Source organism: Lynx canadensis, chromosome C2 (genome assembly GCF_007474595.2).
Source record: "Lynx canadensis isolate LIC74 chromosome C2, mLynCan4.pri.v2, whole genome shotgun sequence".
NCBI lineage: Eukaryota > Metazoa > Chordata > Mammalia > Carnivora > Felidae > Lynx > Lynx canadensis.
This window is the reverse complement of record NC_044311.2, coordinates 86605717-86632950: the sequence shown is the minus strand read 5'-3', so window position 1 is coordinate 86632950 and position 27234 is coordinate 86605717. Positions and strand designations below refer to the sequence as shown.

Sequence of the window (27234 nt, the reverse complement as noted above, 5' to 3'; positions counted from 1 at the left end):
GGCTTCAAATCAGAACGTCGGAGTTCTTCAACTTTTTTTTCAAAGTTGTTAACTTTTGGAATTAATTTGTAGATCTCTTCAAAAAAGCTTCATGAACTTTTGATTAGGATTCTGTCGAAACTCTAGATCAATTTTGTAGAGAAGTGATATGTTACCATTCATGAGTATTCCGGTGCATGAATATGGCATCTTCATTTATTTAGGCTTTATCAGTTATCTTAACAATACTGTAACTTGCAGAGTATAAGTCTTGCATATGTTTTGTTAAATATATCCCTAAGTTTTTTTTAATGTAAAAAATATTGTTTTAAAGTTTTTATTTCTGGTTGGTTTTTGCTGGTAATAAAATACCGTTGACTTTTGTATGTTTACGTTGTACCCTAATTCCTTATTGAAATCATTTATCAATGCCTGTGGCTTTTTCATGGATTCCTTAGGATATTCTACATAGGTGATCATGGGTTTGCAAAAGAAAGACAATCTGTATGATTTTTTTTAATGTTTATTTATTTTTGAGAGAGTGAGAATGTGCGTGAGCGTGAGTGGAGGAGGGGCAAAGACAGAGGGAGATGGAGAATCCCAAGCAGGCTCCGCGCTGTCAGAGCCTGTCGTGGGGCTCAAACTCATGAACCGTGAGATCATGACCTGAGCTGAAATCAAGAGCTGGACATTTAACCAACGGAGCCCCCCAAGTGCCCCTGTATGATTTTTATATCCTTACCTTTTTGAACTGGCTAGAAACTCTAATACAATGATGTTGTTGTTGTTGTTGTTGTTGTTTTAATTTTTGTACTTTTTAATTTATTTTTTCCTAATACAGTATTGAATAAAACATCCTTCCCTTTCCATCCATCCTTGTTTCTCATCTTAAATGGAAGGTATCCAGCCTTTCACCATTAAATATGGTATTTATGTTAGATATTTTTGTAGGTGGCTTTTATCAGTTGAGGATGTTCTTTTATGTTCCTAGTTTCCTGAAAGTTTTTTTCGTGATTAATGTTAAGCGTTATTAAAAGCTTTTTCTGCATCTATTATAAGAGAATCATATGATTTTTCTAATTTATTCTGTCAATATGGTACAGTACAAATGTTGATAATTGGAATAATAAACTTCCCCCTTGGTCGTGATGTATTATTATCTTTTTGAAATATTACTGGATTTGATATGCTAGTATCTTGTTAAAGATTTTTTACTTCTGGGGCACCTAGGTGGATCAGTCAGGTGGGCGTCCGACTTTGGCTCAGGTCATGATCTCAGAGCTCATGAGTTCGAGCCCCGTGTCGGGCTCTGTGCTAACAGTTCAGAGCCTGGAGCCTGCTTCAGATTCTGTGTCTCCCTCTCTGCCCCTCCCCCACTTGTGCTGTCTCTCTCTCTCTCTCTCTCTCTCTCTCTCTCTCAGAAGTAAATAAACATTTTTGAAAAAGGTTAAAAAATTTAATTTAATTTAAAAAATAAAAAATAACAAAACAAAATAAATAATAATTAAAAGATTAAAAAATAAATTTAAAAAAAGGGATTTTTTACTTCTCTGTTCATGAGGAATATTGGTCTATACTTGTCTTTTGTTGTGATGCTTTATTTGGGCTTTGGTGTCAGGCCAGTGCTGTCCTTGTAAAATAAATTGGGAAATATTTCCTTCTACTTTATTTTCTGATTGTGCAGCATTGGTATTATTTCTTTTAAAATATTTAATAGAATTAAACAATAAAGCCGTCTAGGGCTGAGGTTTTTCATGCGGGAAGGCTTTAAACTTTTTCTTTTAATTACAGATTCAAGATACAGAGATATTTAGATATTCTATTTTTTCTTTTGTCAGTTTTTGTAATTTTTTCTTTCCAGGAATTTAGCTATTTTAAGTTGTTTAATTGGAGTAAAATTATTCAAGTATTCCCTTATTGTCCTCTTCATATGTAGAGATCGTATAGTAATGTTTCCTCTTTTATTCCTGATATTGGTGATCTGTGCTTTTTCTCTTTCATGATCAGTCTAGAGATTTGTCAATGTTACTGATTTTTGGAAAGAAAAGGTTTCATTGATGTTTCTCTATTGTCTACTTTCTGTTTCATTGATTTCTGCTCTTTATTATTTCTTTCCTTTTTGCTTTAAGTTTAATTTCCTTCTTAGTTTTTTAATGTGGTGGCTTAGGTCATTGATTTTAGAGTTTTTTCCTTAATAAAAGTATCTTTGCATTTAAGGCTGTGTTTCCTTCTATGCAGGACTTTAGCTGTATCCTGTAAGTTTTGACGTGTTTGTTTTCATTTTCATTTAGGTCAGTATATTTTCTAATATCCTTTTTGATTTCTTTTCTTACATCAGTTATTTAGACATATGTTGTTTGATTTTAAGGTTTTGGGGGATTTTCCAGAAATTTTTTACTGATTTTTTGTTTGTTTTTTTATAGTAACTATTTATTCTAACCTGAGCACCTCAAAATAAACTGAACACTAGTGAAATGTTTTCTTTACCAATTTGGAATTATTATAAATGTACAAGTTCTGCTAGCTGTTCAGCACTCAAATAGGTTAGATCATCCTTGACACATAATGGAAATACCTAAAACAATTAGTGCAATATACAGAAGTGGTCAAAATAAAATGAATTTGGAAAATAAGGCTGCAAGATTATTACCAACATATTGCAGCACTGATATTATAGATTACAGGTATGTTGTTTACGATGGTTCTAGCCATACAGGAACAACTGAAGCCCTCTTCCTTCCAAAGAAGGAGAGAGGAAATAATTAGCTGTTTTAGTAACTGTAAAGTTTGCATACTTTCAAACAACTCTTAATATTGTAGAAAAGTAGTAAACATAATATGGACACTACAGTCCAGTACCTTACTTCCAATACAGTTGAAGATTGAATTTAAAATAAGTTTGGGGTGGGGCGCCTGGGTGGCGCAGTCGGTTAAGCGTCCGACTTCAGCCAGGTCACGATCTCGCGGTCTGTGAGTTCGAGCCCCGCGTCAGGCTCTGGGCTGATGGCTCAGAGCCTGGAGCCTGTTTCCGATTCTGTGTCTCCTTCTCTCTCTGCCCCTCCCCCGTTCATGCTCTGTCTCTCTCTGTCCCAAAAATGAATAAACGTTGAAAAAAAAATTTAAAAAAAAAATAATAAAATAAGTTTGGGGTGTCGGGGTGGCTCAGTCGGTTAAGCATCGGACTTTGGCTCAGGTCATTATCTCATAGGTCATGAGTTCGAGCCCCGTGTCGGGCTCTGTGCTAACAGCTCAGAGCCTGGAGCCTGCTTCGGATTCTTTTCTCTCTCTGCCCCTCCCCTGCTCACAGTTTGTCTCTCTCTCTCTCTCTCAAACATAAAGAAACATTAAAAAATTAAAAAAAAAATAAAATAAGTTTGAATGTACATATTGTTAGCGCATCGACTATATTACATCCAAAGGGAACAAAAGCCCCTTTTAGCCCCTAAACGACAAAGCTAGTAGTAATTAAACAGATTCACAGACATCTGGTTTGTTTCATTTTTGTTGAAGAGCCCACATGTTTGCAGGGAGTGCTGTTCATTAAGATGCATTTATCAGTTTCATATTCCTAAATTTAGATGTGGTTGCACTTGATTTTTTTTAAGTCTATTTAAAAAATAACAAGACTGGCTATAGTTTAGATGTCATTGATGTTTATTTTTTTCCCCTGAAGATATGGGACTGTTTTCTCATGGCTAATTTGTTAAAATGTGGAATATACACTTTAAATGTAGATTCTAGGAGAAATTATCGTTTGTCTGAATTACTGTAGCAAAGTAGAAGTATCTTTAGATCATCCTTTTTAAAAAAGAATGTTTTGGGGTGTGTGGGTGGCTCAGTTTGTTGAATATCTGACTTTTGATCTCGCAGTTCTTGAGATGGAGCCTTGTGGGCTCCGTGCTGGTAGCATGGAACCTGCTTGGGATCCTGTCCCTTTCTCTCTGCCCCTTCCCTGCACACAAGGCCTCTCTCTCAAAATAAGTAAATAAACTTAAAAAAAAATAGAAATAAATAAAAAAGAATGTTTTTGCAAAGCCTAAGTTAATGAGTTACATGCCTTTTTCATAGAACTGTGGTTAACTGTGGGTCCAAATAGTATTTTGTTATATCTCTGGTGATAAGAAATGATTTCTTCTAACCTTCCAATAAAGCAGTGGACAAATCTAGAGATTTGTCAATGTTACTGATCTTTGGAAAGAAAGTATTTCATTGATGTTGCTCTATTATTTGTCTAGTTTCTATTTCATTGATTTCTGCTCTTTATTATTTCATTTTCTTCTATTGCTGAACAGAGGGACACGTGTGTTATTAAAAATTAAGTTCAAAACACTTAAAATAATTCTGTATTAGAAACTTGACTCTATCATAAATCTCTTTTTGGAAATCACATTGGACCAGTTAAGTGTACCAGTTTCAGTGTTATTAACATTTAAGGAAAAAAAAAACATTTTAAGAAGCAGAAGAATATTCCAGCTAGCTCAAACTGGAGGTTTAATTACTACGACACTGACTCTTGGTTGGCTGTGTGAGTTCAATAAATTCTGCTGCTCTTCCTCTGGCAGAATTTGCTCCTGGATTTTGTGGTCCATTATTTGGCAGATTTTTTGCTATTACTGTAAATATTTCATTTACATTCATTGATGTTTTAGCTGATGTCTCCATGAATAATAATTTTGTCATCTGCATAGGACTGTGCTTCCTGGAAATCTACAGCTCATTTATTCTAGGTCAGCTTTGTTTCCTGGTAAAGCTATGACAGTGTTAGGACTTGCTTGCCTCTGAAGTTCTTTAACCCAGTTTTTTGCTCTTGCAAAGAACTCCTCATTTGAGATCTCATATTCAAGTCTGGCTACCTGTGCTTCTCTGTGGTACATTGGTGCTAGGCTATAGTATGATTCTTGACCAGCTGCGTCCCCTACTTCAGACTTCACAGTTGTATTATCTAGCTAGCCAATTTGGGTTACAGAAGCAGCCACAGCAGTATTCTCTTGAAATTCATGAAACTGGCCCTTCACAAAACAAAGAACTAGGCTTGATTTGCCAAGGGCAGACTCTTCCAGAAGTACTAGTTTGAACTGGCATATTGTATCTACAGTATTTGGCCTGTTGGGTCTTGTTGCTCCTCCATTAGCCATGTCCACATTTGAAAGAGGCCCTAATTTCAATCTCCTAAATGAATTTCCAGGATGCAGGGTGTCCATTTTTTTCTTTCTGGTGGTAAAGAAACCTGAGACTACACATGTAACTGTGAAGCCAAAGCTTCCTGGCAGCAGATCCCAGGTAGAGGCAAAGGAGGAGACTGAGCCTGAGGCTGTGGCTTTGGTGAAGGCGGTTTCTCCTCCTCTTTTGATTTCTAACTCAATTCCCTGTGGTTAGAGACTATACTCAACAAGATTTCAGTCCTATGAAAACTTCTAGAGACTTCTTTTATTGCCCAGCATATAGATTTTTCTAGTGCAGTGTGCTCTTGTTTGGTAGAACAGTCTATTAATGTCAGATAAACTTGATTGAAGATTGTGAATGCCTTCCATATCCTTACTGATTTTCTACTTATTCTATCCATTATTGAGAGAGGGGTATTAAAATCTCTGGCTGTAATTGCAGATTTGTCTATTTATCCTTGAGGCTTTACCAGTTTTTGCTGTGAGGTAAAATACATGAACATTTTGAAGCACTGTTTTTAGATGTTTTATAGCACATTTAGGATTATTATGTGTTCTGAGGAATTGATCCTTTTATCTTTTTGTAATGTTCTTCTTTATCCCTGACAATATTCCTTGTCCTGAAATCTGCATTTTTTATGTTAATATAGCAATATTTTTATTATTATTATTTCACTATTTTTATTATTAATGTGTGTCTTATAGATAGCATATAATTAATTGTTGCTATTTTATCCAGTCTGTCAATCTCTACATTCTAATTGGAATGATTAGATCATTTACTTTTTTTTTTTTTAATGTTTATTCACTTAGAGACAGAGTGTGAGTGGGGGAGGGGCAGAGAGAGAGGGAGACACAGAATCCGAAGCAGGCTCCAGGCTCTGAGCTGTCAGCCCAGAGCCCGACACGGGGCTGGAACTCATGAACTGTGAGATCATGACCTGAGCTGAAGTTGAACACTTAACCAACTGAGCCACTGAGGAGCCCCTAGACCATTTACTTTAAAAAAAAAAATTCTTAAGTTTATTTTGAGAGGGAGACAGAGAGAGAGTGAGCGCACGTGTGTGCTTATGTGAGCAGGGGAGGGACAGAGAGGGAGGGAGAGAGAGAATTCCAAACCGGCTCTGCGCTGACAGCACAGAGCCCAACATGGGACTCAATCCCACAAACCATGAGATCGTGACCTGAGCTGAGGTCAAGAGTCAGAAGCTTAACTGACTGAGCTACCCAGGTGCCCCTGGACCATTTACTTTAATATAAATATTTATTTGCTTGGTTTGGTTTAACCCTATCCATTTTGTTACTTTTTTTATATTTGTCCTAGCTAATCTTTTCTCTCTTTCCTTGCCTTATTTTAGATAAATTGAATATTGTTTAAGCATTCCATTTTATCTCCATTTTTGGCTTACTAGCTATACCTCTTTCTTTTTCTTTTTTTTATTTTTTTTTTAAATTTTTTTTTTTTTTCCAACGTTTATTTATTTTTGGGACAGAGAGAGACAGAGCATGAACGGGGGAGGGGCAGAGAGAGAGGGAGACACAGAATCGGAAACAGGCTCCAGGCTCTGAGCCATCAGCCCAGAGCCCGACGCGGGGCTCAAACTCACGGACCGCGAGATCGTGACCTGGCTGAAGTCGGACGCTTAACCGACTGCGCCACCCAGGTGCCCCATACCTCTTTCTTTTTCTAATTGGTTGCTTTAGACTTTATAGTGTACAATTTCAGCTTATCATAGCCTACCTTCAAATATTATTCCACACTAAGAATAATGTCTGAATCTTAGAATCGTTCATTTCTTTCTCCTCTTTCTCTTCCTTTTTTTTTTTAATGTTTATTTATTTTTGAGAGAGAGTGCGCACGCTCAAGCAGGGGAGGGGCAGAGAGAGAGGGAGAGACACAGAGTCTGAAGCAGGCTCCAGGCTCCAAGCTGTCAGCACAGAGCCTGTCATGGGGCTGGAACTCATGAACCACTAGATCAAGACCTGAGTCAAAGTCAGACACTTAACTGACTCAGCCACCTAGGCATCCTGATATGAGCATTTTTGAGTGTGTGGATTTTATCTTCCTTTGAAGGGCATTGGGCTTATTTTTTCTATTAGCAGTTAAATTAACTTGTGTATCAGCTTGATCCTCTTAACCTTTTTTTGTATAGCTCTAAAATTAAAGTGGCCTTTACTGCAAGGCTAATTTAGCTGCAAAGGCCTTGCTGTATTGGTATCTTTACCAAAAGCTATGGTCTCTGTACTTTGGTTGGTTGGAAATGCAGATTTCTCCCAACTTGTGTGAAATTTTAGAATTTCTGATTTTTCAGTTCCCTGGTTATTCTTTGCCCAGTCTCGTGGAATTACACTTTACTCATGCTTTTTTTAGAATTCAGAAAAAACTCAAAGGGAGACCAATTCAGATTTATAGAACTCCTACGTAGTACCGTCCTCTCTGGAATTTAGCACCTTATCTTCCAGCTACTTCAGTCTCCCTTAACTTGTTGTTGTTGTTGTTGTTATTGTTTAAGTTTATTTATTTTGAGAGAGAGAGAGAGAGAAAGAGAGAATTCCAAGTAGGCTATGCACTGGCAGCGCAAAGTCCAACGTGGGGCTCAAACTCACAAACCTTGAGATCATGACCTGAACAGAGATCAAGAGGTGGACGCTTAACGGACTTAGCCACCCGGGCGCCCCTCCCTTTACTTCTATCTCTGTTTTATAATTTAAGCAAAACCACTGTGTTGTGCTTTGGGTTTCCTTCCCCATACTTGGTCCAACATGTGCCTTCAGACAGAAAGCTGGGACAATTATACATTTAGGTTTATAATCTACTTCAAATTAATATTTGTATGTGGTATGAGTTTGAGATCAAGGTTCATTTTTTTTCTGTGTAGACTTCTTGTTTCAGTACTACTTGTTGAAAAGACTCTCCTTTTCCTATCAAATTATATTGGCACCTTTATTGCCTATAAACGTATGTGTCTGTTTTTGGACTCTATTTCTTTCCATTGATCTTTGTTTTCATACTAATACTGTACTGTGGCTTATGACATAAATTCATGAATGATCTCATGAGTGGTTCTGACATGATATAAATATTTCATTTGACTTTATGATTTTCTGAAAAATGAATTTGAAATGCAGTGTTTTTACTAATTCGAATGTAATGTTATGCTATTTCATTTAACAATTGAATGGAGAGATTTATTTTAAATGTACTTATCTTACAGAGACCTCTTAATAAAAGTGAAATTTGGAGAAAGCCTTGAGGACTTACAGACCTGCCGACTCTTAATTAAACAGTACATTCCATCAGGACTTTTTGTGGATCCATATGAGTTGGCTTCATTACGAGAGAGAAACATAACAGAGGTATAACTATTAGAGAATTTTTTTGAGAGAGAAATTATTTTAGGGATGCTATAATTTGGATTAAGGAAAAATAATAGACAAAGCAACATTGTACTCTATTCATTTTGTTAAAGCATATAAAGTAATTTTTTTTAGGTAGGATAGGAATATTCTTTAAAAAATAAGTGATATGTGTCAAGCTTGTCAGTAATAAACCAACTAAACTGAACTAGTTAAATGCTTTTTGTCAGATTGGCTCCTAGTTTAGTGACTATTATATGTTTTTGTGAAGATTAATGATTAATAAATACTGCTTCAGCATTTAACAGTATCGTTAGAGTGACATATACCCCAACATCTGTATAATTCGAATGTGGGAGGAAAAGAAGCTGATATTTATTGGATATCTATATGCCAGATATCTTCTTTTTTTTTTTTTTAAGGAAGCAAGGTATGTTAAGCATTAGAGAAAGATGATGTCCCATACCTTCTGCACAGATCAATCTTTATAAAAACCCTAGAAGTATTATCTTTCCACTTTATAGATAAGGAACCTGAGGCACAAAGAGGCCAAGTAACTTATCCAGGATCACACAGGTAAATGGAAGAGCCAAGAGATAAATCCAGGATTGTCTAATTGCAAAGTTGTTGCTCTTTCCAGAAATGAATCTTATTCCTTAGTTAATGGTTTCCTTAACTTTTGGTAAGAATTACTTGGGGCTGCTTTTTGTGCAGATTATGTCTTTCTGGGAAATCTTAATTTAGTAGATCTAGATTGGACCAAAAATCTGTTTTTAACAACTCAGATGATTCCTATTAAGAAATTTTGGGAAATCTTTGTTCGTAAGATTATAATCTCTATATAAATATAGAAAAGGTAAAATAAATATACTATACTTGGAGTCATATATAATGACATTTTATTTCTAATTGTGGTTTAGGCCAGTTTCTTCATCTGTTTTAATTACTTACTTAAATTTCTTCTTGAATAGGTAATTATATTCTCATGGTTCAATATTCAGGAGGTATGAAAAGGTGTATAATGATGAACTTCCACCTCTCTCAACCCCCATTCATGAAATTTCTTCCTGTGTTCTGTTTTTTTTTTTACACATATATAACAGTTTAGATACACATGTTCACATATATGGCAGTGTCAGTACATATACACATGCGGAAAGACCTCATTGCTTTTTTCCTCATCTGTTTCCTTCACTGCGTCATGAATTTTGAATGAGGCTTTTGAAATTTTAATAATAGGTTTCAAATTTAAACGCAGTTCTTGGCTTGTAGTGACATGGATTGGAATCATATTTAAATTTCCGTAATGAAATTGCCTACCATGTTTTAAGAAAATGGAATTATTTTTGCACAGGAGTGCCCAAAAAGAGGTCACATGCACACCCTCTTGGTAGGGATGAGATTGGGGTATGTGCAGATGATTGTAGCAAGAAAACTGGGCAGGAACAGGATGCCACTCTGGATTGATTGACAGGTTTCTCTTTATCTTGATTTTCTGTTTCCTATTTTTTTTTTGGAGAGAGAGTGAGTGAGCTAGTGGCAGAGAAAGGGAGAGAGAGAGAGAGTCCCAAAGCGGGGCTTGAGCTCACCCCAGGCAACGCTCGAGCTCACCCAACATGGGGCTCAAGCTTATGAACCATGAGACCATGACCTGGGCCAAAGTCAGATGCTTAGCCAACTGAGCCACCCAGGTGCCCCTTGTTTCCTAATTTTCTAATCCCTAATTATAAGACTTTTAAGTGAATTTACTTTTTCATTTGGCAATTTCTAGAAAAATAGATGTCTCATTTGTGACACATAGCTAATTGGAAGTTGATTTCCTGATATATGAGATGTTATTTCCTTCTGCCTAGCTGGGTTGAGACTGTGGCCCAATTATTTGTGCAGAGAAACTCTGTCACAAGAAGTGGTATTAAATGATGAGTATAACTGGATAGAAGTTAATTTATATGTAGTAAATGATCAATGCTTATATATTTAGATAGAGATTTTGACTGTTCCATGAGATAAAATTTGTGACTGCAGCAAATAGAACAGTGGGTTCAAATTAAATGAGTGATGTGTGGCAACAAAATGTTTTGTAAGGAGTTTGTGATGGTTTATCAGCAATTTGAAAATAAAGACAAGCTTTAAATAGGTATATTGGATAAGGCACATCAATTGAATCTCATTTCATTTTTAGATAGGGCTATTAGATATACTTAATCAAAATCTCTCACATTCTTTGAAAACAGCATAATATTAGATTGAAACATATGAAATTGCTGTTCTTTAGATCAAAATGGAAATGCTGTGTTTTTGAAATCATAAGTTTTACTCAATCAAAATGTGTAGTATTAGGTTCTATGCCCTGACCTATGCCCTGACCAAGTTGGAGGACAGCGACCAGATATACTCTCTCACGTGAAACAACCAAGAAGTAGACAAAATATATGAAATGATGGAAAAGATCATTGACTATCAGACAATGAGGGCAGTGATATGTGAAGTAATTGGGCAATTAATAAGGTGAGCTTTACAACCATCCCAGCTTATTGCTTTGGAGAGTTTTCAGACTACAGTATAGGGAGCAGGAACCCAAGCAGAACCTGGTAGACTTCTTGAATTGAGGAGATGAAGGTGAGATTCTGGGGAGACCGAGGTCAGCAGAATTCACAAGACAGCATGGTAGAGAGGAGAGAATTGCATAGAGACAACTCCAGAGATCCATAAAAGATTCTCCTCAAGTACATAGTTGAGTATTGATTAGTGCATGCATGTGAGGAAACTACTTGCTGCTGGGAAAAGAACCGTATGAAAAAATTAGAGGTTATAGTGTCTGGTACTCACATAAGGCCAGTAGTAGTGTCTGCTCCCAGCAACCAGGCTAGGAACAGCCTCCTGATTCACTGGGCATTAGATAGAGTAAATAGAAGAAATTTTACTCAGTAGTGGGAGATACTTAGCCCTAGACTGAACCTTATGGCCATTCTGTTTAATAAATCTTAAAAGCAAGACCTTCAGAAAACCAAACTGTTTGTACGTGACTTTACTGCATACAAACAAAACTCAAGAATACTTATAGGAATACAGAAGTATCCAGCACCCAATAAGATCAAAATCACAATGTTCTGATTCTAATAAAAAATTAGGAGGTATGAAAAGATGGGGAAAAATATGACCTGTTATGAGATAAATGAATCAATCAAAACCAATCTAGAACTGGCCCAGATAGTAGAATTAACAGACAGGACATGAAAACAGTTATTATAACTGTATTCATATGTTCAAAAAGGTACATAGAGACGTGGAAGATATATAAGAGGGCAACATTGAACTTGTGAAGAAAGTAATGGCATTCAAGGATTGCAGAAAAATTAATAAACTTGAAAACATAGTAATAGAAACCACAAAAAATATAAAACAGATTAAAAAATAGAAATGTAAAAAGTAAATGGAGCAGTAGTGAGTTGTGGGACAACTTCAAATGGCCTACTGTCCCTGTGATTGAACTATCTTTTTTTTTTTTTTTTTTTTTTTTTAATTTTTTTTTTTCAACGTTTATTTATTTTTGGGACAGAGAGAGACAGAGCATGAACGGGCGAGGGGCAGAGAGAGAGGGAGACACAGAATCGGAAACAGGCTCCAGGCTCCGAGCCATCAGCCCAGAGCCTGACGCGGGGCTCAAACTCACGGACCGCGAGATCGTGACCTGGCTGAAGTCGGAGGCTTAACCGACTGCGCCACCCAGGCGCCCCTGATTGAACTATCTTGAAGGGAGATCTCTACCCCATATTCCTTGCAGCATTATTTACAGTAAACAAGCTATGGAAACAACCTAAGTGTCCATCAACAGATGAATGGATAAAGAAAATATGTGTGTGTGTGTGTGTGTGTGTGTGTGTGTGTGTGTATACACACACACAATGGAATGTTACCTATAAAAAAGAAGAAAATCCTGCCTTTGCATCAACACACATGAACCTTGAGTGCATCATGCTAAGTGAAATAAGTCAGACAGAGAAAGACAAATCTCACTTATATGCGGAATCTAAAAAAAACTGAACTCAGATTGGTAGACTGGTGGTGGTTGCCAGGAGCAAGAGTGTGGGAGGAATAGGTGAAGGTGGTCAAAGAGTACAAACATCCAGTTATAAGATGAGTAAGTTCTGGGAACTAGTGTAGAGTATGGTGACTGTAGTTAACAATAATGTATATTTGAAAGTTAACAGAAAAGAGTATACTCTAAGATTTTTCATTGGGGGTGCCTGGGCTGGCTCAGTTGGTACAAAATGTGACTTTTAAGTTTATTTATTTTGAGAGAGAAAGAAAGCGTACGTGGGGGAGGGACGGGGAGAGGGAGAGAGAGAGAATCCCAAGCAGGCTCTGCACTGTCAGCATGGAGCCCAATTCATGGTTTGACCTCATGAACCATGAGATCATGACCAGAGCCAAAGTGGGATGCTTAACTGACTGAGCCATTCAGGCACCCAGGAATAGATCATTAAAAAAATGTACGGTTAGAATTAACATCTGTGTCAGAAAAGTATTATACCTTTAATTTTTATAAAGTTTTACATTTGTAGATTGTAGAAGTTGTTCAAAGCCACCACTTACTATGCCTTGAGAAGTTTTTTTGAAGAGCTCTAGTTCATGAGAGAAAGATATGGCAAATGTTATTGATATGGCACAATTTCATAGCTTAATTCATTTAACTTAGCTGTAGTGGTTTGTGACATATGTAGTCACATGACAACACTCAACTATTGTCATGAAAGAGTATAGATCCATGTCTGTTAACCAGTGTATGTTCCTTTTGGATTAATGTTTGATGTATAATTTCAGTTTTTTGATAATACATTATTGCTATTTTATCTGCAGTGAGAATGGAATAACAAAATATTTTTTGCAGATCAGTATATAGTCACTAGGCTTTTGGGGGTTGCACTGATAGTTTAGGCACATATTTGGGAAATCTACTAGCATCCAGCCATTCTCCAGATTACTTTTGATTGTCAGGTTATGATATCCAAAAATATTTTTCTCTTGTTTTACATCTAAAGTGATATACACACCTCCAGCTGTCTGAGGTTTTGGTTACCTGTCAATGCATGTACCTACTTGTACAATTTTTTCCCCTTCCCTGTTGTAGGTAGGTTTTAAGAAACTCCTAGCCCAAACTCCTAAATCACCTCTAAGACCTCAAGTTGTTGTTTATGGGTTAGCTTGTGTTGATTCTTAATTGATCTTGGTTTAAAATGGATTTAGGTCTTTGTTGAAGTTCGTGTAAAAAAAAAAAAGATTCTCATTCTAAGAATTGACATACAATTCAAATCACAAAATTCACCCTTTTGAAATATGCAAGTTAGTAGTTTTTAGTATATTCATAAAATTGTACAACCATCACAACTATTCTAGAATATTTTCATTATTTTCCAAGAAACCCTTAGAAGGCTAACTTTTGAGTTTCAATGCCTAGTGTAAAAGTTTTTGAACCGTTACCAAATAACTCTTCAACCAACAGAGCCCTCTCTGAAGGCCAAATTGTTATTTCTTCCTGCCTCATTTTCATTATATCCCAGTTTCAATGCACGTTTTAAAAATTCTCAATTTGGAGAACTTACCATATATTTATTTCTATGGGAAAAAAAGTAAAAAAACAATATTTAGAGAAGTTGAAGATCATCGTGCCATCATAAATTCTAAGTATCACAATCAGGAATATACTTTATATCAGTTTTACTTATTATGCTTAATTTTCAGCTACAGGCATATCTCATTTTACTGGTGCTTCACTTTATTGTACTTCACAATACTGTGTTTTGTTACAAATTGAAGGTTTGTGGCAACTCTGTTCAAGCCTATCAACATTTTTCTAACAGCATTTGCTCACTTCATGTCTCAGTATCACATTTTGGTAATAATATTTTTAACTTTTTTATTATTATATTTGTTATGGTGATCTGTGATCAGTGATTATAACTTGCTGAAAGTATAGATGCTGGTTAGCATTTTTTTAGCAATAAAATATCTTTAAGGCATGTACATTGGGGTTTTTTTTTAAGGCATAATGCTATTGCACACTTAATAGATTACAATGTAGTATAAGCATAACTTTTATTTGCATTGGGAAGCCAAAGGATTCATTTGATTTGCTTTATTGTGGTGATCAAGAACCAAACCCACAGTATCTCTAAAGAATGGCTGTATTAAATATTAGTTTTTTTGTTTAGTTTAACCTAATTGAATAAGGGAGTCCATGTGACCTGGCTTTGAATCTTGGCTCCTCTACTTATTCTTTATATTGTTTATTCACTCAGATACTTTGTTTGCTCATTTATATAATAAGGCTAATAGTTCCTACCAGATAGGGTTCTTGTGAAAATTAAAGGAGATAATGTATATAAATCACTTAATGAAATACCTGTCAACATAGTAACTACTCAAAGAAAGATATGTTTATTATTATCATGTCATACATACATAAGATAGATAGAAGGGGTGCTTGGGTGGCTCATCGGTTAAGCATCTGACTTTGGCTCAGGTCATGATCTCACAGTTCGTGAGTTCAAGCCCCGTGTCAGGCTTCATGCTGACAACTCAGAGCCTGGAGCCTGCTTCAGATTCTGTGTCTCCCTCTCTCTCTCTCTCCCTCCCTCATTTGCTCTGTCTCTCTCTCAAAAATAAATAAACACATTTAAAAAAATTTTTTAAAGATAGATAGAAAATAAGATGTTCATAAGATAGAAAATTTTGGGCTGTTTTTTTATTTACACTTAGTTGTATCCAAAGAGAGTTCATTAATAAATTTCTAGCAGGAGGTCTCTAGTAATATTCCTTAGGACTTTGCTCTTGATCCTCCTGGTCAATGTTTTTATCCTTAAGTGAAAATACAGAAGACATAGTTACCAAATTCATAAATGTTACATAAATGTTGGTTGACAGGTTGAATTTCAATTAAATCTCAACATCCGGGAAAAAATAGACTGTAGCCAGGAAGATAAAATTAATAGAGATAAATCTAGGCCCTTCATTTAGTTAGTAATAAGTCGATTATTTGAAAAAATAGTATGGGAGTTTCTTGAATGTTTTTGCAAAATTTTCAAATGAAAGATATAGGGACGAATAGGTGGAACACAGACAGGGTCAGCGAAACTACTTTGTAGGATGCTGTAATGGGAATTTATGTCCTTTTACATTTGTCAAAACACATAGAATCTACAACATAAAGATTGAACCCTAACTTAAATGATGGACTTTAATTTGTCAAAACCAGCTTATCAATTGTAACAAATGTACCATACTAATGTTAATAGTAGAGAAAACTGTAGGGTGGGGGGTGATACATAGAGATGCTGTATTTTCTGCTCTGTTTTCCTGTAAACCTGAAACTGCTCTGAAAAATAGTCTTAATTTTTTTTAAAAAGTACATATATCTTCTATATATGGATATATATCTCACTGAAATAAGGCTGCTAAAATAATCTTACAATTTTTGACTGAAAGTAATATTGCTACTATATACCCTGAGTGTTTCTAAAGGTAACTAATATGATGAATGATTTGGAAACCATATCATGAGAAACCAAGAAAGCTATGAATGTTTCTCTGAGGAGGAGAAAATTTAGTGGAAATGTTTGAGGGACCCTTAGTGAAATAGGGAACAGTTTTATTGTAGGTATTGTAAGCAAGGACAGTTGTGAATGTTATATACCAGAGCATCAAATTTCTACGCATAAAAAAGGAATAACCTAAAAAAAAAAAAGAAAAGAATAACCTTTTAACAGTAGATAAAATGAGATGACTTAAAGCAATAAGCTTCCTTTTAGTCATTGAGAGTATTCAAGCAGTGACTGGATCCTTGAACAATGCTCTCATTGGGACAGTGGTTTAATTTGATCACCTTTAAAGTTCATTATGACTCATAAGATTATATAACTCCTTGGCTTTTGCCAGTGAGTTGTTTTTTTCTTATTCCTGTGATAATCAGAGAAGGAAAAACATGTGAAAAAATAAGTACTTGGGCTTCCATCAAACAGGAGGATTAGGATGTTTGCCATGATGGGAAGAAGTTAATTCTGTTTTTTTCTCTGAGATGTATCTGGGCTTCACATAGAGAATCTAGAGACAAGTTGTATGTGTATAGGTCTGTACACGCACATACACACACACTCACAGATTATGTATAGAGTGCCTATATATGTGTACATATATGTGCATGTGTATATGTGTGTTTATACATAAATGTGTGTGGATGGATATTTAATATATACACACACAAACATTATAATTCAGGACTAATTTCTGCAACATATGCATTTTTACTTTTGGTGTAGAAGATCTATTTTAAATTGTTTTTTACCATATTTTTTTAAAGAAGCATTTACTATTTTTCTATTAACTTTTTATACCAAATATGGAAAGAGTGCTGACCTTTGCTTTGACTTCCTGACCACAGTACTCTGTCTTACTCACTGCCATCTTAACTTCTCTGAAGAACAGGAAATTACCAGAATGATAGCAATCATTTCAACCCAATACTGGGTTAACTGTTTTTGTCACAGTTTTCATATTTATTAAATGCTATATTCCCAGAATTTCTCTTTTTTTTGGTACCTGTTTTGTCACCCAAGCAAGGTTGATAAAGAAACTACAAATAAATAATTTTTATTATGGGGAAAGTTCACACCCTAGAGTATAATTTCCTCAGTTTACTTTTAGTAAACAAACTTTTAGAGCACATCTTGTGTTTTGCGGATGGCATGGAATGGAAATTGTTTATAAGGGGGGGATTAGACATTTCTGTTCATCTGTATAGCAATCTTCTGGTTTTATTTATTGATCTTCCTCATTCATTTCTTCTTCTGGATTAATATTTGCTGTTTTTTTGACAGGCAGTGATGGTTTCAGAAAATTTTAATATAGAAGCTCCCAATTATTTGTCCAAGGAATCTGAAGTTCTAATTTATGCCAGACAAGATTCACAGTGCATCGATTGTTTCCAAGCTTTTTTGCCTGTGCACTACCGCTATCATCGGCCACATAGTAAAGATGGAGAAACCGTTATTGTGGTCAATAACCCTGATTTACTAATGTATTGTGACCAAGGTGAGGGTTGCAAGTCTTTTCTGAAGGTTGAAAATAAAAGTAAAGATGTGTTGGCAAGTCTGAAATCAAGGGCAAGGATGACAAAAGCATGTTTCTTTTTTCTTTTTAATTTTTTGATTGTAAAATAAACCATAGATATAGAAAAATTCACAAATAAATAGTAAATTATTATAAGGCAAATACCCTTGTAATTACCTCCCAGGTCAAGAATAGAACTTCACCAGTCACCCTCAGCAGCAGCTCCGTGTGTCCTGTCTCAATCATTGCTTCCTCCTTCCTCTAAAACTAACCTACTATCCTGACTTTTAATCACTTCCTTATGTTTCTTTATACTTTTTTTTCACCCAAGTGGGCATTCTTAGAGAATAAAGCTTCATCTTTCCATTTAAATAAATGTATTACCGTTAAATCTCTTAATTTACAGATTCCTCCTCTTTCCCTTTCTTTTTTTGAAAATTCCCCTTTTGAGGAGCACCTGGCTGGCCCAGTCAGTAGAGCATGAGACTCCTGGTCTCAACGTTGTGAGTTCAAGTCCCATGTTGGGCATGGAGCCTACTTAAACAATAAATATAAACAAACAAACAAACAAATAAATAAATAATAAATAAAAATAAAAGTTAAAATAAATAAAAATTCACCTGTAGAGAAACCTGGATTTCTCATAGTTGGGGTTTTGGTGATTACACATTACACTCATGCTGTTCATCTAGCCTCTATTTCCTGGAAGTTGGCCACTGGCTCCAGATGTGTGATCAGATTCAGCTTTGATTGTTTTGACAAGACTATAGGTGGTGGTGTGTTCTTGTATGATTTAGGCAATAATGTCTAGTGTATTTCTTTTTTCAGCCATTGATCCTCTGTCCCTTTGCTGCTTTCTGTTTCTTCATGCTGATTTGCAGGACTTGCAGCTATTGGTGTTTTGTATCCACTTGCATGGATTTGTGTATTTGGTGGGGATACTTTATCACCTAGTTTTGTTATAAATGTTGGCCATGACTTTTTGGTTTGGGGAATAATTTTTCTTTCTGTTTTACGTTAAAAAATTTTTTTTAAGTTTATTTTATTTTTGAGAGACAGAGCACAACCAGGAGAGGGGCAGAGAGAGAGGGAGACACAGAATCCAAAGCAGGCTCCACGCTCTGAGCTGTTAGCATAGAGCCCAGTGCGGGGCTCAAACTCATGAACCATGAGATCATGAGCTGAGTTGAAGTCAGCTGCTCACCGACTGAACCACGCAGGCTCACCAGTTCTTTCTGTTTTATGTGTGATTTGTGTAAATTAAAACTATGCTTTTCCCCATTTGCAGTCTTCCCTAGAATCAAGACTTTAAGAAGCTCCTTCAGATTTTGGCTCTTCGTGTCTCCAAATTGGGTTGATTGGAATATTCACAAATTAGTAGCACTAAAGACTGGGAGATTGAAAGTTTTTAATCCTACTCTGCTGCCATCATATTTTTCATGATGAAAAAATAATAAAGTGTTCAATTCTGCTAAATTTGTTCATCCAGCCTAGCTTGCTTTCTTTTAATTACTCTAAAGTTTGAAAAAGTGCCCTTTTTAAAAAATATTTATTTATTTTTGAGAGAGAGTATGAGAGTGGGCAACAGCACATGTATGGGGAAGAGGCAGAGAGAGCATGGACAGAGGATCCAAAGTGGGCTGCATGCTGACAGCAGAGAGCCCGATGTGGGGCTCAAACTCATGAACTGTGAGATCATGACCTGAGCTGAAGTCAGACGCTCAACCAACTGAGCCACCCAGGTGCCCCGAAAAAGTGCCCTCTCTTGAGAGAGCATCTAGGATTCTAGTATTGTTCATTGTTTTTGTTTGTTTGTTTGTTTTTAGTCTGAATGCTCTTTTATATGGGCTTGTTTACTCAATGGAAATTTTTTTGGTTATATGCTTAGGATCTATTCATTTTTCTGAATATATGTTATACTTCAAAAAAATTTTTAATATTTATTTATTTATAAATTTTATTTTAGATTGAATGGAGGAGAGGGGCAGAGGGAGAAAGAGAGAATTCCAAGCAGGTTCCATGCTCAGCACAGAGCCCGTTGTGGGCTTCGATCCCATGACCCTGGGATCATGACCAGAGCCAAATCAAGAGTTGAACGCTCAACCAACTGAGCCACCCAGGTGCCCCTACATTAAATTTTTAAAATGTGGTACCTACTGTAATGGGATTTGTTAAGAAGTCATGCTTAACTTCTGCACAGTCTTAGTAATTTTGTAATTCCTTAGCATCCATGTAGAGCAGGCTGCTAAAATAAAACAGCATGTGATAGATGGATTCAGGTCATGTACATTGTGTATTAAAAGTTTGAATACTGATATCTCAACATGAAAGACTGGCCTCACCTCTATCTAGTCCAGATGCAGGTTTTCTGATATAATGTTCTACCATTTCTTCTCAGAGTTTCCAATTTTGAAATGCTGGGCTCAGTCAGAAGTGGCCGCTCCTTGTGCTTTGAAGAGTAAGGATATCTGCCAATGGAACAATATGAAATATAAACCAGTGAGTTAATAGTTTATATTGTTTTTAGATCATGCTGCCTCATTTAAAACTCATAATGTTTCTGCCACATTTAAAGGATTAGCATTCTATATTCTACCATAGAAAGCTGTGTTTGGTTGTTCTCAATGTTTCTTTGCTACTAGTGGCAACAGTGGTTCCTCATTAGAGCCAGAATCATTTAATTTGGGGGCCAGATATTAACGTTAGTTCCATGCCTCATTGGTCCAGAGTTTAAGTATAACTAGTATGCTTTTTTTTTAATGTTTTTTATTTGGAGAGAAAGGGGGGAGGAGGGGGGAGAGAGAGAGAGAGAGATCAAGTGGGGGAAGGGCAGAGAGAGAGAGAGAGAGAGAGAGACAGAATCCTAAGCAGGCTCTGTGCTCTGTCAGCACAGAGCCCAATGTGGGGCTCGAACTCATGAACCGTGAGGTCATGACCTGAGCCAAATCAGGAGTTGGATGCTTAACTGACTGAGCCACCCAGTTGCCCCCCTTTTTTAATGTTTATTTTGAGAGAGACGGAGAGAGACCCAAAATTATAAGATTTATTAATTTTTAAACAACAAAATGAGTTAATTTTACTATATTGCACAGAACAAGTGAAAAAAGGAAAATAAGACTCAAAGTAGTATTTCAACTGTGATAAAGTTTTAGATCATTGTATTGCAATTTGTATATCTAAATCTAGGCCATTGCTGGCCATTTTTATAGTTTTGACCTCCCAACTTGTTTTCAGCTAATAAATTAGGTTAAGTATTCATACTTCATTAACTTTGGCTTTGTCTAAGGAGTGTACAGTTTTCTATTTACCTTTAGTTAACATGGTCTACTTCTTTCCTCTTTTCGGAGTGAGTAGTTTTATATAATCCATCTCTTTTCTTTCTCTTTTTTTTTTTCTGTCCTTTCCTTCCTCTTTTATGGGCTGCATTTTAACTGATGGTTGTAATAACTGTGTTTCTCTTTGTCTCTTCTCTTTAAGGCCTGCTGCTTTTGGTTGAGTAGCACAATCTGTGCCATCGTTTTCACAATTTACTTTTACAAGGAGTCAAATGGATTTGCAACCGAAGTAAAGTAAATTTAAAATATTAGGTAGCCTGTGAGTCAGAAAAACATAAAGCAGATTTGTTCATGTGTTCAATTGTGGATATTTAAATTTGAAGTATTTTCCTTGGAGTTGTGCTTTGAAGTCTGTCTACCAGCTAGCTGAGAAAATAACTACTTAGAGTGCAGGCTTACTGCAAAGCACTGCTATTTTGTTGTGGAGAACTCTCTTAGAACTGACAGTTGGTAAGATGTATGACTGTGCCAATATCTTTTGCAATGTAGAGTTGCTTTTGAGTAGATTTCCATTACCATATGGAACCCAAATTTTTTTTCAAACTCTAAAATATATCTGGAGCATTACATTTGATTTTTTAAATGTGAATTAAGAGTATAATCAGTGTTTATTTATGATTTATTAATTTAAGGGGCACCTGGGTGGCTCAGTCAGTTGAGCGCCGGCTTCGGCTCAGGTCATAATCTCACAGTTCATAAGTTCGAGTCCGCATCGGGCTCTGTGTTGACAGCTCAGAGTCTGTAGCTTGCTTTGGATCCTCTGTCTCCCTCCCTCTCTGCCCCTCGCTTGCTCATGCTCTGCCTTTCTCTCTCTCAAAAATAAAATAAACATTAAAAAAATTAAAATATTGGTAGTGTGTTGGGAATGCAAGCTGGTGCAGCCACTCTGGAAAACACTATGGAGGTTCCTCAAAAAACTAAAAACAGAACTACCCTACGACCCAGCAATTGCACTACTAGGCATTTATCCAAGGGATTCAGGTGTGCTGTTTCGAAGGGACACATGCACCCCAATAATTTATAGCAGCACTATCAACAATAGCCAAAGTATGGAAAGAGCCCAAATGTCCATTGATGGATGAATGGATAAAGAAGATGTGGTATATATATACAATGGAGGTATATATATACTTGGCAATCAAAAAGAATGAAATCTTGCCATTTACAACTACGTGGATGGAACTGGAGGGTATTATGCTAAGTGAAATTAGTCAGAGAAAGACAAAAATCCTATGACTTCACTCATGTGAAGAGTTTAAGAGACAGAACAGATGAACATAAGGGAAGGGTAACAAAAATAATATAAAAACAGGGAGGGGGACAAAACATAAGAGACTCATAAATATGGAGAACAAACAGAGGATTACTGGAGGGGTTGTGGGAGGGGGGATGGGTTAAATGGGTAAGGGGCATTAAGGAATCTACTCCTGAAATCATTGTTGCACTATATGCTAACTAATTTGGATGTAAATTTAAAAAAATAAATAAAATGCAGTTCAAACTTCAAAAAAAATATTGGTAGTGTGCATTGCTACAAAATAAGTAATTACCTTATTAAAACATTTTGAATTCAGTTCTTTTAGACCATGTAACTTGAAATAAGAGGTCATAATTAAGCCCTTTGAATTTGTGTGTGTGTGTGTGTGCGTGTGTGTGTGTTAGTATTGCTTGTTTATATATACCAGAAAAATAGGTGACCATTACTACAGTGGTGATCTATACACTAAGGGTTGTTGGTTTAAGACACCATTTTTTTGGTAGGGTGGCTTTGTTACAGATTATGCTGGTAACTTTTTTTTTATGTGAAATTATAATCCAGATATTTATAAAAAGAAATAAAAAATAAAAGTATTCCCAAGTTACCTAAATTTTAATATTTTTAAAAACTATTTTAACCTATAAAATTTACTAGAGTTTCTAATTGAACCTCTTTATCTTCAAAACCAAATAGAAAATAGAAACTAAGTTGAACATAGAACTTTTGTATTACGGGTTAGTAGGACAACAGATTTGATGTTGTACCAATAAAAGACCCATTCAATTGTGTAATTTGTGAATAACAGACTTTTAAAAGCTATTTTGGAGGAAGAAACAACAAAACAGGAGTAAATGGATACTTAGCTTTATTGTTTTAATGTTTTTTCTTTAGGGCTTTAACTGTGAGAGAATTCCGTATTCTAATAGGAAACATAGTAAGAGGAAGTAAATGTTTATATTGATTACAGAGGTGATGATGGGAGATAGCATCTGCAGAAAGCAGAAAAAGTCAAAACTAAGGAGAATTTAAGGATTATTGTGGGGATTGAGTCTGATTCTGTTATATTAAATAAAATGTTGAATCCAAAAGAATCACTCAAATAGTAATGTTACATGTAGTGTAGCACTGGCTGGAAGATATTTAAAAGAAACAAATTAAATTAAAAAATTAAAGAAATTGTGGTTTCACCTTAAGGTGTGCATTTTAAATATCTCTAACTTTCTCTCTTTCTTCCTCTCTCTCTCTTTCTCTATAGGTATATAAGAATGTGACTCTACAGGTTCCAGTGGGACTGACTATACATACCTCTTTAGTATGTTCTGTGACTCTGCTCATTACCATCCTGTGTTCTACTTTGATCCTTGTGGCTGTTTTCAAATATGGCCATTTCTCCCTATAAGTTTTACCGAGTTAAGTGCTTTCCATAAACCTAAATAAGACCTGTTTACTTGTGACTAGAAGTGTTCTTCTAGAATTATGTCATTATTTTTGTCTTCATTTATGACTAAAATTATGTCTACTAGAGGAAATTTTGGATCATTTTCAACTAATTCCAAAATTTAGTGCTCTGTTGTATAGACCTTTGATAATCTTCAAGCTAGTGCCAATAGAGGAAACTTAGTTTCGTTAAATTAATATTATTTTGTGAGAAGTGATTTTATCTTCATTTCTTTTACAAAAATGGGTACTTTATGTATTAGAGATAAATTATTCTCATTGTGAATAGAAACATTTAAATTTCAGCTAAAAATTGAGAAATCATTATAAATAAGAATAAAATATTTTGGATGAATCAGTTTATTTAAACGTCATTTTATGAGAATATTAAAGTTACTTATCCAGAGTTTAAAGAAAATAAAGTAGGAGAGCTAAGAAATTATTAATATCAAAATTGATTATTCCTTAAAGCATTTCCACACTTCTTTTATATTTATTATACTCTTCTGAGTATATGAATTTACAAAGGGCTTAATGAAACTACGTACTAACATTTAGTACTGAATTTGTCAAGAAGACTATTCAGATTGTCATTTTAAAGAGTATATTTTATTAAGTTGTACATGTACAAAAAATTTTTTGCATCTTCAGTGATTTTTTTAAACAAAAGCTTTTGATGTACTTTTTCTTGGGAAAAAAGTAGAAAATAAAGTAAGTGCCATAAGCTAGTTAAAAAATAAAAAGGCAAGCATGTTCTTCTGTTTATTTAGGGCAGTGCATTTAGGACAAGCATATTCCGAAACAGAAGCCAATAAACCAGGGTATGTTGGCAATGTTTGTTTTATATAGAGTAATGGAATGATAAACATTTATATATATCACTGCTTAATTTCCTAAAACATTCTGGTGTTTTTATAGGAATAAATCTTTTGTATTTTGACATGTATGACTTGACTAGTCAAAATAGTTCTTTTTAAAGGTGTGTTTAAGAACTTAAATATTGAAAAAAGCAACCAAGTGCCATAAAACAGAAATATTAGAGATCGATAAAATTTCAACCCAGTCTAATTTTATACTTGTTTAATGTTTTCTTATAAGAAAGAACTCCATGCTTTTTTTTTTTTTTTTTTTAATTTTTTTTTCAACGTTTATTTATTTTTGGGACAGAGAGAGACAGAGCATGAACGGGGGAGGGGCAGAGAGAGAGGGAGACACAGAATCGGAAGCAGGCTCCAGGCTCCGAGCCATCAGCCCAGAGCCCGACGCGGGGCTCGAACTCACGGACCGCGAGATGGTGACCTGGCTGAAGTTGGACGCTTAACCGACTGCGCCACCCAGGCGCCCCTGAACTCCATGCTTTTTACAAGCAATTCTTTCATACTGGGATTTATATAGTGGCATTGAAGTAAAATTATATGTCAGTCAAAATTCAGTAACATCAACAGACAACATTTTGAAATATGGAGAGGGGAACATGGTACCTCTTAAGAGTACATGTGGAGTAGAGGGCAGAGTGTACATATATCTTTATTTTCTTTTGCGTATTAGCACCAAGTTTCATCAGTATTTAAACAAGTTTTCAAGTTAATATTTGAGATGGTGGTTTGGAACATGATTCAGCCACTTACGTATTTATACAGGTATTCAGAAGTGTAATAAAAATGTGAAAGTAAGTGAAGAGTACTTTCATATGACTCTTCCTGCCTAATAAGTGGTTGCTAATGACATTACTTTTGATACAGTGGAACATTTCTGGTTTTGAACTCTTTATATTATCTTCTTTGGATGCTTAAAAAATGAATAAGCACTTTATTTTTTGTAATTAAAAAAATTTTTTTAAATTAAGCTCTATTCCCAAGGTGGGGCTTGAACTGAGGTCGAGAGTCACATGCTCTGTCTACTGAGCCAGCTAGGTACCCCTAGGCACTTTATTTTATTTATTTGTTTGTTTGTTTTTATTTTTGAGAGAGTGAGTGAGAGTGTAAGAGGAGCAGAGAGAGGGAGGGAGAGAATTGCAAGCAGGCTGTGTGCTGTCAGTGCAGAGTCCAACAGGGGGCTCAGTCTCACGACCTGCAAGATCATAACCTGAGCTGAAATCAAGAGTCAGAAGCTTAACCATCAGAGCCACCCAGGAGCCCCTAAGCACTTTACTTTTGTAATCAGTTTTGTAATTCAGTGTATGGTCTTTTTTGTTTAAGCTAAGAAAATAGGTACTGTCCTATTGGTCATTCTGTTCCAGTATCTGCTCCACTTTTATGGTTTAGTTTTCTTAAAGTAATATGTTCTTTTGGATGAACATAACAGAGACGTGGGTTACCTCAACTAAGGGTGGTGATGGGGCAGAGATTATTTGAGTGTGTGTGTGTGTGTGTGTGTGTGTGTGTGTGTGTATGTGTATCTAAGCCACTCTACCAAGAATTTACATTATTTAGCTAGATCTCAGGGAAGATGGTATAATATATGACTTGGGAACTGGAAAGATCTATGGCAGCTCTTAATGATTTCAGAATATAATGAGTTTAAGGACTATTCTAGTAAGATATTCTATTTCAAGCTACTCACCTATATTTTCATAATTAGTGCTTATTGGTAAGATAAATTAGAGTGAGGTGACCAACACCTATCTGCATTATCCTCCAAACTTACAAAATATTCGTTTGGCAGGTTGTTGAATGTAGAGTTGAGAGAATGAAATAATGTGGATTAAGTATGCTCTTCAGGATCATCCTAACCAGTGATAGGATGAGTAGGTTTAGCTATCTATCTGATTTGCATCTTAGACCTTACTTCTAGAATCCGTTTCCTCCTGAAGTGTATCTTTTTAATGAGTTCCTTTAGTAGGTCCCTGTTGTTGACAACATCTTTTTTTTTTTTTAAATTGAAGTATAGTTCACACACAATGTTACAGTTAGTTTCAGGTATACAACACAGCTATTCGACAAGTCTATATTTCATGCTATGCTCACAAGTATAGGTACCATTGTCGCAATACAATGCTGTTACAATACCAGCAACATTTTTGTTTGATGATATCTGTATTTTACCCTCATATGACCAATAATTTTGCTACACATACACTTCTAAGGTTGGTTATTTTATCTTGGTGTAATATTTTGGTAATCTTGGTAAATATTTTTCCATTGTTAACTGGTACACATTGTTGCAGTTGAGAAATCTTCAGAAGTTTAATAGTTATTTCTTTGTAGGGTAGGTCTTTTCTTTCTAGTTGCTTTATTTTTGGTATTCTGCAGTTTCATATTGACATGTTTGAAAAGATGTCTTTTCTTTACCCTGGTTGGGCTTCACTTTGCTTCCTGAATCTGAAGGATCTTGTCTTTATTCAGTTCAGGAAAATTCTTGGCCATTATCTCATTATATACTGCCTCTTTTGTCTTCTCTCAGAGTTCTTGCTAAGCATATGATAGACCTTCACAATCCATCCCCATGTCTCTTGATCTTTCTTTCATATTTCCCTTGTCTCTGGGCTATTCTCCATAATTTCTTTAGATCTATGGTCCAGTTTAGTAATTCTCTCTTCAATATAAATCTGCTATTTAACCGAAACATTGGCTTTGATTTTAATTATTAAATTCTTTATTTT

The 27234-nt window shown here is 35.5% G+C and overlaps 1 protein-coding gene, 1 long non-coding RNA gene and 1 pseudogene across 2 annotated transcripts in view; 1 reads left to right on the top strand and 2 right to left on the bottom strand.

Moving 5' to 3' along the window:
- PIGX (phosphatidylinositol glycan anchor biosynthesis class X) overlaps window positions 1-24579 on the top strand; it is a 33055-nt gene extending 8476 nt beyond the window's left edge. Inside the window, exons 4-7 of the mRNA XM_032594585.1 lie at window positions 8357-8498; window positions 17372-17585; window positions 20002-20102; window positions 23452-24579. Of these exons, the coding sequence (XP_032450476.1) occupies window positions 8357-8498; window positions 17372-17585; window positions 20002-20102; window positions 23452-23595 (601 nt within the window). The 3' untranslated portion in view covers window positions 23596-24579. The remainder of the gene's footprint in view (window positions 1-8356; window positions 8499-17371; window positions 17586-20001; window positions 20103-23451) is intronic.
- LOC115523430 lies at window positions 4327-5972 on the bottom strand (annotated as a pseudogene).
- Window positions 6472-7001, bottom strand: LOC115523434. The gene is made up of 2 exons (XR_003971727.1): window positions 6817-7001; window positions 6472-6559 (listed from the first exon to the last, which is right to left on the bottom strand). It is a non-coding gene; the product is annotated as an uncharacterized LOC115523434 (long non-coding RNA).
- Window positions 24580-27234: the final 2655 nt, after the last annotated feature.